The 13,635-nt window shown below is 40.2% G+C and overlaps 1 protein-coding gene across 2 annotated transcripts in view; it reads right to left on the minus strand.

The window, feature by feature from the left end:
* LAMA1 (laminin subunit alpha 1) overlaps window positions 1-13,635 on the minus strand; it is a 167,311-nt gene that overhangs the window by 98,987 nt on the left and 54,689 nt on the right. For both annotated transcript variants that reach the window (XM_039218722.1, XM_039218721.1), the window contains exons 4-10: window positions 12,674-12,916; window positions 11,576-11,755; window positions 9,058-9,147; window positions 5,185-5,302; window positions 2,966-3,144; window positions 2,183-2,288; window positions 59-219 (exon numbers count right to left, since the gene is read on the minus strand). In XM_039218722.1, coding sequence (XP_039074653.1) covers window positions 59-219; window positions 2,183-2,288; window positions 2,966-3,144; window positions 5,185-5,302; window positions 9,058-9,147; window positions 11,576-11,755; window positions 12,674-12,916 — 1,077 coding nt within the window. The remainder of the gene's footprint in view (window positions 1-58; window positions 220-2,182; window positions 2,289-2,965; window positions 3,145-5,184; window positions 5,303-9,057; window positions 9,148-11,575; window positions 11,756-12,673; window positions 12,917-13,635) is intronic.

Genomic DNA, 13,635 nt, shown 5'->3' on the forward strand with positions numbered 1-13,635 from the left:
TTCTTGCACACATCAAAGGAAACTCAGGGTCACCTTTAACCCTCCCCCCCCCACATACCTTACACAGACAAGGTTCTGAGCATGGGTCCTCGTTCACACTGCCAGCCCGGCTACACTCACAGCGGACACAGGCTGGGTAAGCCTTGTAACCAAACTGGCAGCGATCACATTTTTCTCCTGCGTAGCCTTCCTTGCACGGACATTGACCTGGCCACTTCCCTGGGAAGAAAAGATAGCGGTGGCCCATCAGGAGGCTCAAAAGGTAAAGTAGGGGTTGGCAAACTATTTCTGTAAAGTGCCAGACATGAAATAGTTCCAACTTTTTTGGCCAAAGAATTGCTAATGCAGTTACTCAATTCTGCCATGACTGCTTCAAAGCAGCCACGCATAATACATAAGCAGATGAGCATAGCTCTGTTCTAATAAAACTTTATATACAAAAACAGGCAGTGTGCCAGATATGGCACATGGACCATAGCTTGTCAACCCATGATTTAAAAAAAGAAAACAGAGATGAAAAACAGAGAGAGGCTAATGAGAAGGTAAAACGGCACCGTGACTTTGGAAAACGGTTTGACATGTCTCCAAAATATTAAGCAGAGACTTACTATCTGACCCAGCAATTCCACTCCTGTCCTTTTACGTGAGAAAAATGAAACATACATCCACAAAAATGTTACATGTGAATACTTGCAGCAGCCTTATTCATAATAACCAGAAAGTGGAAATAAATGAAATACTCATTAACTGATGAAGGGATATACAAAATGTGGCATATAAATACAGTAGAGTAGTATTCAGGGGGAAAAAAAAAGTACTGATAGATGCTACAACATGGATAAACCTTGAAAACATTATGCTAAGTGAAAGAAGCCAGTTGTAAAAGACCATCTACTGTATGTTCTATTCATATGAAATGTCCGAATAAGCAAATCTATAGAGAGAAAGTAGATTAGTGGGTGCCTCGGGCAGGGATGGAGGCGTGGAGGGAAATGGGGAATGATTACCAACAGGTAAGGGATTTCTTTCTGAGGTGATGAAAATGATCTAAAATTGGGCTGCCTTGATGGTTGTAACTATGAATATACGGAATCATACACTTTAAATGGGTGAATTGTATCTAGTGAATTGTATCACAAAATACAGTGTTATTTTCTTTGTTAAAGCACAAAAGAAATGGTAAAGGACAATGGACACAATCTCTTCTTTTAATGCCGGCTTTGAAACTTTCTAATTGTGTAACCTCAGCCAAGTTTCTTAACTGCTCTGCGCTAGTTTCCTTGCCTATAAAATGCGTTAAATAATTTCTGCTATGGTTGAACGCTTAAATGATATATTTTTTAAAATGAACCCAATCAAGGGTAATTGTTGCTATAATCAACATCATCCTCAGTATCGTTAGGCTCCCATCACCAGTCACATGTAAGGATTAATTCGATTCTGTAAATTACCCTCCACATTTCGGGTGGGCCCCACAGTTTGGCACATCCTTCCCTGCTGATCAATATCCATTTTCACTGCTAGTGACTGAGGATTGGATGAGGTCACAGAAGTCTGAACAAATGCAACCTTTTCAGGAGATTCTGGTATTTGCCAGTCCTTCGCCAGTGTTTGAAACAGAAAGAACACTGACATTTGCAAAGTTAGCGGGAGAAATTGTTTGCTTTGCGAGATGATGTATGCGAAAGCTTTGTGAGTGTCTTCTAAGAGCTAAATAGAGGGGTTGCTATTTACTGTGTTCCCCATATGGCTTGAAACTGAATCTTATTTCGTCTCTCATCAAATGCTCAATTATCTGCTCAAATGTCATTTCATCGCCCAACGTTGCCTCCTTTACACCTCATCTTCCTCCAATCACGATTCCTAGTTCTCCTTAACGCCCACAGCATTCATCCCGACCTGGAGTTATATTATGCATGTACTTGTTCGTCTGCCTGTGAGCTGGAATTGTGATCATCTTGTTCAGGACACATTCCCGGGTTCTAAAAACATTGCCTGACACACAGTAAGTGCTGAATAAGCGTTTCGTGAACAGAAGAATCAAGAGGATCAGATTATCCAACCGCTATCCAAAGGTAACAGTTCCACCAGGTACAAGGCTGCCACACACACACACACACACACACACACACACACACACACACAAAATCAATTCAAGCCCCAGAACGAATCAAGTACTTACCTTTGTGTAAGCCAGATTGGAGCTCATCCTTAATACAGACTGAACTGAGGGACCCGAAAGGGTCACAGTCACAGGGACGACAAGGGTTGTCCTCATAAGGAGACACCTGAAAGGCGGGAGTTTGTCCTGGATTATCTCACTAGAAATAACAGCAATATTAGCAATAATAACAATATCAATGACAAAGGATCGGCTTTTTGTTCAAGAAGTGACGGTTCTAATGATTTTGTACACCCAGGGAGGCTGGGTCTCAGGAACATAAGGTGGGCTCAAGCCAGAAAGCCCCCAACAGTTTTGTGATGGGACGGCCTGGTATCATTAGCGGAGCGTCATCCTTTCCGGTGACCGCTGCTACGTGGCCGCCCTCGCTCAGCTATCTCTCACAGCCATTTAGGAGCATCACCCAGACCAGACTGTCACAGAGAGCCAGGTCGTAACTACATATCAGGTCAGCGGAGGAGACACTGAGCACTTCCTACAGGCACGACACATGGCTGACTCTCTACATTCACAGTTAGTGTTACAAAACCAGGATCACACAGCCAGTAGCCCTTCCCCTCCGCCCCGATCCAAGTTAAATAACAAGTGACCATCCTACTCTGAGCAAGAAACCACACAGATAGAGTAATAACCTGATATGTGAAAAAGGCTACTGGCATAATACGAATCTAAATGAAATATCACAAAAGAAAATGACTTTCTAATAATGAAGGTGACGCTTGAAGTCTCGTCTCCACTTTGAAATGGCAATGAAATTCAGCTACAGCGAAGAAACACTCTTACATTGTGCGGTCTGTAATATCCATCGATGCAGGTTTCGCAATTGATTCCCATGGTGTTTTGCAGGCAGTTGATGCACACCCCTCCTCCTCTGAACTGTCCTGCGATATTCAAGCTTCTCCTCTGACTTGCAACATTTCCATCATAGTAACAGTCTTGGGCTTTATTGTGACAATTACACTCTAGGAGAATTTCAACATCTCAATTCATATATCCCTTATGTCCTATATAAAGAAAACCCTTCCCTCCCCAAGGTAAGTGTCTATGACTGCAAATTAAATCAAAATTCCGGAATAGGTCATTTTAATAGGATATGGACAATCTGATGGAGGACAATGGAAGTCGCCGTCAAAACTATAAACATGCACACCCACTTGACCCCTCAACCTATCTTCCGGGATCATATCCTGCAGAAGTACTTTGCACTTATGACTGACATGTACAGGGTTAATCACTGCAGCACTGTTTGTGCTAACAAAAGACTGGTAACACCCAAACTATCCATGGATGGATAGCTATTTTAATTAGGTGGCATCCATTTAATAGAATTCAGTGTTCCTGTTTTTATTTATTTAAAAAAAATTTTTAATGTTTATTTTTTTTAATTTTTTTAATGTTTTTATTTATTTCTAGGAGAGAGAGAGAGAGAGAGACAGCGCGAGCAAGGGAGGGTCAGAGAGAGAGGGAGTCACAGACTGAAACAGGCTCCAGGCTCTGAGCTGGCAGTCAGCACAGAGCCCGACGCGGGGCTCGAACCCATGAACCGCGAGATCATGACCCAAGCGAAAGTCGGACGCTTAACCGGCTAAGCCACCCAGGCGCCCCTTTAATGTTTATTTTTGAGAGAGAGACACAGAGCATTAGCAGGGGAGGGGCAGGGAGAGATGGAGACACAGAATCCGAAGCAGGCTCTAGGCTCTAAGCTATCAGCAAACAAGCCCAATGCAGGGCTTGAACTCAGGAACCGTGAGATCATGATGTGAGCCAAAGTAAGACACTCAACTGACTGAGCTACCCAGGCGCCCCAGTGCTTCCTGTTTTTAAAAACAGCATTTTGAGGGGCGCCTGGGTGGCTCAGTCAGTTGAGCGCCGACTTCGGTTAAGGTCATGATCTCACGGTTTGTGGGTTTGAGCCCTGCATCGGGCTCTGTGCTGACAGCTCAGAGCCTGGAGCCTGCTTCAGAGTCTGTGTCTCCCTGTCTCTCTGACTCTCCCTTGCTCACACTGTCTCTCTGTGTCTCTCACAAATAAATAAAAAACATTAAAAAAATTAATAACAGCATTTTGATACAGAACAGTGTGATGGTTAAGAGAACAGAAGTGGGTGGGGGATGGGTGAAACAGGTGAAGGGGATTAAGAACACACTCATCATGGTGAGCACTGAGTAATGCGTAGAATTGTTGAATCACTATATTGTACACCTGAAACCAACATAACACTACCTGTTAATTATACTGGAATTAAAATAAAATCAATAAAATTTAAAAATGAGAACAGCATTTCATATTGCATATATAGTTAAATATAAAAGCAATGTGTAGAATGACATGCATTACATGTTAGGTTCTGTGTCCAAGCTAGCCTGGGGATAGGAACGTGTCGACGTAGGCTTCATTTACGTAAGAATGTCAGGAAGACCACAGTAGGAAACAGTAAAAGGTGGGAAGGATGGAGATGGAGCGGAAGTGATACTTTTCACCACATATTTGTATATATTGGTCGATGTTGGAACCATGTGAACCTATTGCCTATTTAAAAATTAAACCCAAATTAGGGGCGTCTGGGTGGCTCTGTTGGTTAAGCATGCAACTTCAGCTCAGGTCATGATCTCAAGTTTGTGAGTTCAAGTCCCACATCGGGCTCTGTGCTCTCAGCACACAGCTCACTTCGGATGCTCTGTTCCCTTCTCTCTCTCTCCGCCCCTCCCTCGCCCATGCTGTCTCTTTCTCAAAAATAAATAAACATTAAAAAAAACTTAAACCCACATTAATAAAGAATAAACTAATACAGGGGAAGAGGAACTTTAGCTGAAATAGCAAATCCCAAAAGACACACATGGGCCATAACACTTTAAGTTGTATTAAGGTCCTATGTAGCTTTGGGAACTATTTGAATGTTTAAGGAAACAGGTTACGTACTAACTACAAATGTCAGGTCCTCATAAAGTTAAGCATGTTAAGAAGGAAGACAACGACATTCTTCCAGCTCTCAGTGTACTTACTTTCACACGTGTTACCAGAAGAAACGGTGCCGGGCCGCCAGGGCTGCTGGTGGTAGCCTGGGCAACACCGGGTGCAGCTCTCCCCGCACGTGTTGTGTTCACACTGACACTGCAGTTTCTAGAAACAGGGAATGCAAAACCGCCTCTGAAAATGAGCCTGCATATTTATTTTACGAAGAACCTACCCCAGGGAAATCCGTGGCATGGCGGTACACGGGACGACACGCGGCTGTATCAAGCATACTGGCATTTACCTCTTAGAGGAAAATACACACCTGTGTCCCGGCGACAAAGAGAAGCGAGGAGGGACACAACAAGGCTAAAAATAAAATCGGTTCATGAACAAAAAGTGTTCAGAGTAACATGCACTGATGTTAAGGGCTTATAAGCTCCTATTAATAATTATCTTGATCTTCAGAGGTTTCATCCTCAAAAGAGGATAATCCTATTCGAGAGTCAGAGAATTACGAAGATTGGGGGTGTGGGGGAAATAACAAATCGCTTCATATAAGTTGTTTAAGAGAAGACAGGGTGTCAAATTATTCCCTTAGTATTGTGCTAACATGGGTAAACTTGATTTTCTCTTGATTTAGTGCCACAGAAATGGAAGAGGGAGAGAAATGGGAGGAGGGGAGCCATTCTTTTAAAAATATATGAGCATAATTTATAACTTTGTTGGCCTTTTGCTTGACAGTCTTATAGAGAGAAGAGCTTCAAAATTCATAAGGCCACTGAACTGTATACTTCTAAATGGTTAAAATGGTAAATATTATGTTAGCTATATCTTACCACAAAACATTCCTAGTAAATGCTTAATTAGAAGCACATCTTACAATCAAAAGATAAACTAAAGAAATAAAAGGCATCCAAATTGTAAAGGAAAAAGCAAAGCTCTAATGAGAAAGAATGAAATCTGGCCATGTGTAACAACATGGATGGAACTTGAGGGTGTTATGCTGAGCGAAATAAGTCAGGCAGAGGACAAATACCACACGTTTGCACGTAGAGTAGGGTTAGGAGGAACCTAATGAAGGACCGTGGAGGAGAAGAAGGGGAAAAATAGTGAGGGAGAGGGAGGGAGGCAAACCATGAGAGACTCTTGAATGCTAAGAACAAACTGAGGGCTGATGGGGGTGGGGGAGAGGGGAAGGGGGGAGATGGGCATGGAGGAGGGGAACTTGTGGGGATGAGCACTGGGTGTTATATGGAAACCAACTTGACAATAAACTATTTAAAAAAAAAGTAAAGCTCTCACTATTTGTAGATAACATGATACCATATATGGAAAACCCTAAAGACTCCACCAAAAAACTACTAGAACTGATAAATGAATTCGGTAAAGTGGCAGGATGCAAAATCAATGTACAGAAATCTGTTGCATTGCTATACACTAATAATGAAGCAAAAGAAAGGGAAATTAAGAAAACAATCCCATTGGGGCACCTGGGTGGTTCAGCAGGTTAAATGTCTGACTCTTGATTTCAACTCGGATCATGATCTCATAGTTTGTGGAATCAAGCTCCCCATTAGGCTCTGCACTGACAGAGTGGAGTCTGCTTGGGATTCTCTCTCCTCCTCTCTCTGCCCCCACCCCATACCTCATCCATTCACACATACTCTTTATCTCTCTCTCGCTCTCAAACTAAATAAACATTAAAAAAAAAAAAAAAGAAAGAAAACTATCCCATTTACCACTGCACCAAAACCAATAAAATATCTAGGAAGAAACTCAACCAAAGAGGTGAAAGAACTGTCCTCTGAAAACTATAAAATACTGATGAAAGAAATTCAAGAAGATGCAAAATAATGGGAGGAAATTCCATGTTCATGGATTGGAAGAACAATTATTATTAAAATGTCTATACTATCCAAAGAAATCTACAGATTTAACACAATCCCTATCAAAATACCAACAGAAATTTTCATAGAATTAGAACAAATAAATCTACAAGTTGTATGGAACCACACAAGACCTCAAACAGCCAAAGCAATCTTGAAAATGAAAGACAAAACTGGAGGTATCACAATTCCAGATTTTAAGTTACATTACAAAGTGATAGTACGGCACTGATATGAAAAATAGACACATAGATCAGTGGAATAGACTTAAAACCCAAGAAATAAACCCACAATTCTTTGGCCAAGTGATCTTTGACAAAGGAGGAATAAATATACAGTGAGAAAAAGACAGTATCTTTCACAAATGGTGTTGGGAAAACCGGACAGCTACATGCAAAAGAACGAAACTGGCCCACCTTCTCACACCATACATATAAATAAACTCAGAATAGATTAAAGATCTAAATGTGAGACCTGAAACCATGAAAATCCTTGAGGAGACCTCAGGCAGTCATTTCTCTGACATGTCTCCTGGGGCAAGGGAAATAAAAGCAAAAATAAACTTTTGGGACTAAATCAAAATAAACTTTCTGTACAGTGAAGGAACAAAACTAAAAGGCAACCTACTGAATGGGAGAAGATATTTACAGATGACATAGGTGATAAAGGGTTAGTACCCAAAATATATAGACTGATACCACTCAACACCCCAAAAAACCAATTAATCCAATTAAAAAATGGGCAGAAAACATGAACAGACATTTTTCCAAACCAACAGACACATGAAAAGATGCTCAACATCACTCATCATCAGGGAAATGCAAATCAAAACTACAGTGAGATATCATCTCACACCTGTCAGAATGCTAAAATCAACAACACAAGTAACAATAGGTGTTGGGGCACCCGGGTGCCTCAGTCAGTTAAGCATCTGACTTCGGCTCAGGTCATGATCTCATGGTTCACAAGTTCGAGACCTGTGTTGGACTCTGTGCTGACAGCTCAGAGCCTAGAGCCTGCTTTAGATTCTGTGTCTCCCTCTCTCTCTCGGCCCCTCTCCCACTTGCACTCTGTCTCTGTTTCTCTCTCTCTAAAATAAATAAACATTAAAAAAAAAAAAAAACCCAACAGGTGTTGGCGAGGATGTGGAGAAAAAGGAACCCTCTTGCACTATTGTTGGTGGGAATCCAAATTGGTGTAGCCACTGTGGAAAACAGTATGGAGGCTCCTCAAAAAGTTAAAAATAGAACTAGCCTACAATCCAGTAATTACACCACTGGGTATTTACCCCCTAAAAAACAAAAATGCTAATTCAAAACGACATATGCACCCCTGTGTTTATAGTAGCATTATTTACAAAAGCCAAACTACGAAATCAGCCCAAGTGTCTACTGATAGATGAATGAATAAAGAAAATAACAGTATATATATACCATGGAATGTTATTCCACCATAAAAAAGAATGAAATCTTGCTATTTACAATAACATAGATAGGTCTAGAGAGTGTAATGCTAAGTGAAATAAGACGGCTGGAGGAAGACAAATACCATATGATCTCATTTGTATGTAGAATTTAAGAAACAAAACAAATGAGCAAAGGGAATAAAAGAAAGAGGCAAACCAAGAATCAGACCCTTAATTATAGAGAATGAGCTGATGGTTATCAGAGGGGAGGTGGGTGGGATATAGGGGGATGGGTGAAATAAGTGATAGAACATAAAGAGTACACTCATCATGATGAAACCAAAAAAAAAAAAAAAAATCCCTGCTTTGTGCTGGACATAGTAGGAAAACAAATGTATATATATATATATATATATGGGTGTGTGTGTGTGTGTGTGTATGTATATCCTCCAAAGTGAAATAAAATTGTTCAAAAAATGAAACCAGTTAAATTATCTGATAAATCTTTTTCTGCAGTGTGATTTTATACCTTTTAACATCTGACTTGAATATAAAAACTAGTAAGTAAAACATTATAGCTGTAATTTCAATTTTGAAGCTTCAATACACTGTAAAATACTAGAACTCACCTTTGTAGTTTCATCCCACGGGCAGCTACTAGCATGGCCATAACAAATACACATTCCGCCAACAGAAATGTCTTTGATTGAATAGTAATACTAAGGAAAACAAAAATGACAAACAAAAATTAAGGCCTCTTCTATTTCAGTTAACAGAAAACGTTGGGCTCATCAATAAATAGCTCAGTTGTTATTGGTAACCTAAAAAATAATTAGATATACATTTTAAATTATATTTCATGTACAAAGAATCCTGTGTTCAATGAAAACAAATAATGCTCAAATGAGTTCATCAACAAAAACCAAAGGCATCTAAAAGAAATTCTTAAACCAAGAAATTCTTATAACTGCACCTTATACCAGGCAGTCATATTCAAAACTCATGTCACTGAAAACCGTAAAAAACATCATTACATTGAATACAGCACTATATAACTCAATATAGTACTTTATACAAGGGATAATAACTCATGACCAAGTAGGATTTTCCTCCAAAATACAACACACATAAATCCATAACTTTACATCACTGTCTTAATAGAATAAAGGAGAAAAAAAGCGTTTGATCATTTCAAATAGATTCACAAAAAGCCCTGAATTTATCATCATTCGTGAAAAACACTTGGGGAACCAGTGGAAGAGGATCTCCTCAGCCTAATAAAGGGAATCCATGAGCCACCAAAAGCTTGAAGTGAAAGATGAAGTGGTCTCCTCTTACAATCTGCTCTCACCATTTCCGTTCCGTGTCCATGGGAGGTGCCAGCCAGTTCAATAATGCAAGAAAAAAGAAATCAAAGGTGTACAGAGGACGCAGTAAGACCCAACTCTCAATTTTTGCAGGTAATATTATTGTGTACTTAGGAAAAATCTAAAAAAAAAAAAAAACTACTAGAAACACTATGTGACTTTAGCCATGTCTTAATAGGCAAAACAATAAACAAAAATGAAGGTATTTCTATACACTAGCAATGAACAAATGGAAAATAAAATTTAGAAAGCAATCTATGAAGTCTAACATGCAAAAATGTGTAATACTTAAGAATACACTGAATTATAGACGTACAAATAAACAAATAATAAAACATTGCCAAGAAGAACTACAGAGGACCTAGATAAGTAGAGAGATATAACGTGTTTATGGATCAAATGATACAATACTGTCAAACTGTCTTCCAAAATCCTTCCCAAACTGATCAAACCAGGGAAATCCCAATGAAAATCTTAGCAGGATTTTTTTTGACACTAATTAACAAACTGATTCTAAAATTTATAAGGAAACACAGTCAACCTAGGATAACCAAAAATATTAAAAAATAATTCAGTAGGGCTACCATAGGGCCTGACTTCAAGATTTACTCTTAAAAACTACGGCAATCGAGAAAGCTTGTTATGGGCATAAACACAGACAAATAGATCAATAGACTAGCATGGAGCTCAGACATGGAGGTAGACAATCGTAAGGTCAAATAATTTTCAACAAGGCACCAAAACAATTTAATGGAGGAAAATATTTTCAACAAACGGTGCTGGAACAATTGTATGTTTAGACGGGGAAACAAAGAGCCTTGACCTCTACCTTACACCAAACACAAACATTCATTTGAAAGGACAATAGCTGTCAAACCCGGAATAAAAAACTATTTTTCAAAAAGGATATAGAAAGCATTAATATAAAATTTTAAATGGTACGTTGGACTTCATCAAAATTAAAGCCTCTCAAATGTCATGGGAAAGTGAATAGCAAGCTCCAGACAGAGATCTTTGCAGTGTAGACACGTGACAAAGGACTTTCAGACAAAATATATAAAGGTCTTTTATAGCTCCGTAATAGGGAGACGAAATGACCCAAATGAAAAATGGACAAAAAGATTCGATCAGGTACCAATAAGCACCTGTTCAACATGTGTGGTCAGGGAAATCCAAATTAACATCCCAAGGAACTGACGCCACATGCACTTCAGAATGGCTGATGTGAAACTGGGTGACAACCCACGTCGGTGACAGCGTGTCATGTGACAGAACTCTCACACATTGCTGGTCTGCAAAAAAGCCTTTCCATAATGCTTAGCAAATTCCTAAATATTAAACACACAGCCACCCTATACCTCAGTAACTCTACTTCTCATTTATCCAAGGGACTGGAAAATGTTTGTCCGTACAAACCTTGTACGTCTACTGTAACTTAAAATTTGTACCTCTCCTTGAACATAAATAATAAGTCAAATTTTAAAATTTTCTTGTAAGTGACTTGCTGAAGATCAGATGTGGAGCCAGAGCAGAATGTGAAAAGCAAATACCACAACATTCGCTTCGCTATGGCATTATGGGAGGAGGGGGCTCAAGGACACGAGGTCAGAACCATCCTGCTTAGAGGTGGCACATTAAACAAAACATATATAATAATCCTCAATGAAATAAGAAAAAAAAAGGCTAATTTGGGAGGTAAAGGCCAACCGAAAAGAACAGGCTATTTCTCTTGAACAAAATAAACTTTTCACAAGGGGCGGGAGCCTTGCCGTAGACTTACCCGTCTTGTAACAATAGGATCGAGGTCTTTAGGGTCACGGTGGCTCAGGGTCATAAGATCGGCATTGAGGGTTCTGATACGCTGTAAGCGAAGGCGGATGTATCGTGCAGAAGTAAACTCCAACAGCTTGGGTGAAAGATCATCCGCGCTCGGTCTGCCGTTGATCAGTGACGTATGAATCTAAAGATAAAGACATCAAAATAAATAAATGTCAATTTTAAGCATGCAAAAATATAGCCCTGATTGTTTATCCTGAGGGTATAGGTATAATCTTTACTGATACTATCTAAAACCAAACCAAGCAACTAGATTCTTGTAGAAATCCAGCGTTCCTTAACTACTACTTGTGGACACAGAACCACTTCTCCCGGGGTAGTGAGGGTATTTTAACATGTTTCATTAGGCTACGATTTCTCTGAAACACATTCTAAGTGAAAGGCACAGACTGGGGAGAGTGAGAGAAGGTGCCAGGAAGCTTTGTATAGTTTCTCGCTCTTGAAACAAGGCAGGCTTGCTGCTGCATTCCTGCTGTGAAAAGTGCTGGGGAGAGGTTTTGTAGTTTTATCTCATCAAGCCAGGTGCTACTAAAGAACGGTTTATTTTTTATTACATTCTGACTTTAATGAAGTGTGTACGGTCTGGGTGTGGTGAGCACGGGGCTGAAATACTTTATGAGCCACCTCCAAGGCTCAACACCGCCAAACAGGAGAACTCCACAAAGAAAACTAGAAACTACATCTTTTCGAGGCATTTTAGTCCTCTCCTTAATATTCTGACAAATGTCCTTGTGCTGTTGTCGTGGGAACGATGCTCTGAAGAGGCTCTGATAGAGCTATTGAGTTACAGCTGAGTGAAGACCAGGGCTCTCCTAGAAAGGATGAAATCAATAAGGTGAAATGTACGGGTTATGACATCAATCATCAGCAGACATCAGTCAATACCTTAAGCACAGCTAGCCAGTTAGATTAAAGATCTCTGTAATCTGTACTAAGAGAGATCTATTTTGAGTGTTCATTGTTGGCTCTTACAATGGCTATCTTAACATGGGAGGTGAGGGCTCTGGTGAAACACCAGACGTCACTGGCGGGGGCACGGTACCTCTCCATGCTCAAGCGGCACCAGTCTAGAATAGTAGGAGGTGCAGATCACTTCGTCATCGGCCCTGTAAGTGGGCGGCCCCCGTCTTGGAGTGATATTGTAGCGGGTCAAACACTCTGTGTCACTGACGGCATAATATTGCCAGGGACTGAACTTGGTGCCATCCAGGGAACGCTCCAGAATCCAGTTTCCGGGTCGAGGGGCATTGGCAGCTTTGATGATGACGTAGGCGACTTGAAAGACCTGAAACAAAGACACTGAGAAATGTCAATCGAGAATCAGTAGCACTTGCAAAAAATAGTTCCCTCGAGAGAACTATCATACGATGACCACCAATGTCTCATAAGGCTTTTGAGTGCGACTGCACAGAAGGATTGATCAGAAATATGTTTTGTGCATGTTCTCCTGGTAGCACTGCTTTTCCAAATGAACTCAGAAAGTCCTCACAAGGACTTTTATATTTTTACAATTTATAAATAAATTTATATTATTACGATTATTATCAACAGTATTAATATTAAATAAGTGCTTGTTCTCTTGTTTCCAGTGTCTTTCCATCTGGATTCTGAATGATAATAGTGACATTATATTTCATAAACATAGCCTAAATGCATTTCTCTGTTTAGAGAGAGAGAGCACACATACTCGCTTGCAAACACATACTCACTTGCAACCAGAAGAGGGGCAGAGAAAAAGAGAGAGAGAGAATCCCAAGCAGGCTTCGTGCTGTCAGCACAGAGCCTGATGTGGGGCTCCATCCTACAAACCAAGAGATCATGACCTGAGCCAAACTCAATAGTTGGACGTTCAACCGACTGAGCCACCAAGGCACCCCTTAAGTGTATTTCTTATAGTAATTTGGAAATAACATATCTGAATATGAGGCAGGAAAGGCAGTCCGCTAAGTGTGTGCCTATCTGAATAATATAAACCCAAAGCACAACAATAGTGAATGCAGACAA

The sequence above is a fragment of the Hyaena hyaena genome, unplaced genomic scaffold (genome assembly GCF_003009895.1).
Source record: "Hyaena hyaena isolate Hyena2069 unplaced genomic scaffold, ASM300989v1 scaffold_777, whole genome shotgun sequence".
Lineage (NCBI taxonomy): Eukaryota > Metazoa > Chordata > Mammalia > Carnivora > Hyaenidae > Hyaena > Hyaena hyaena.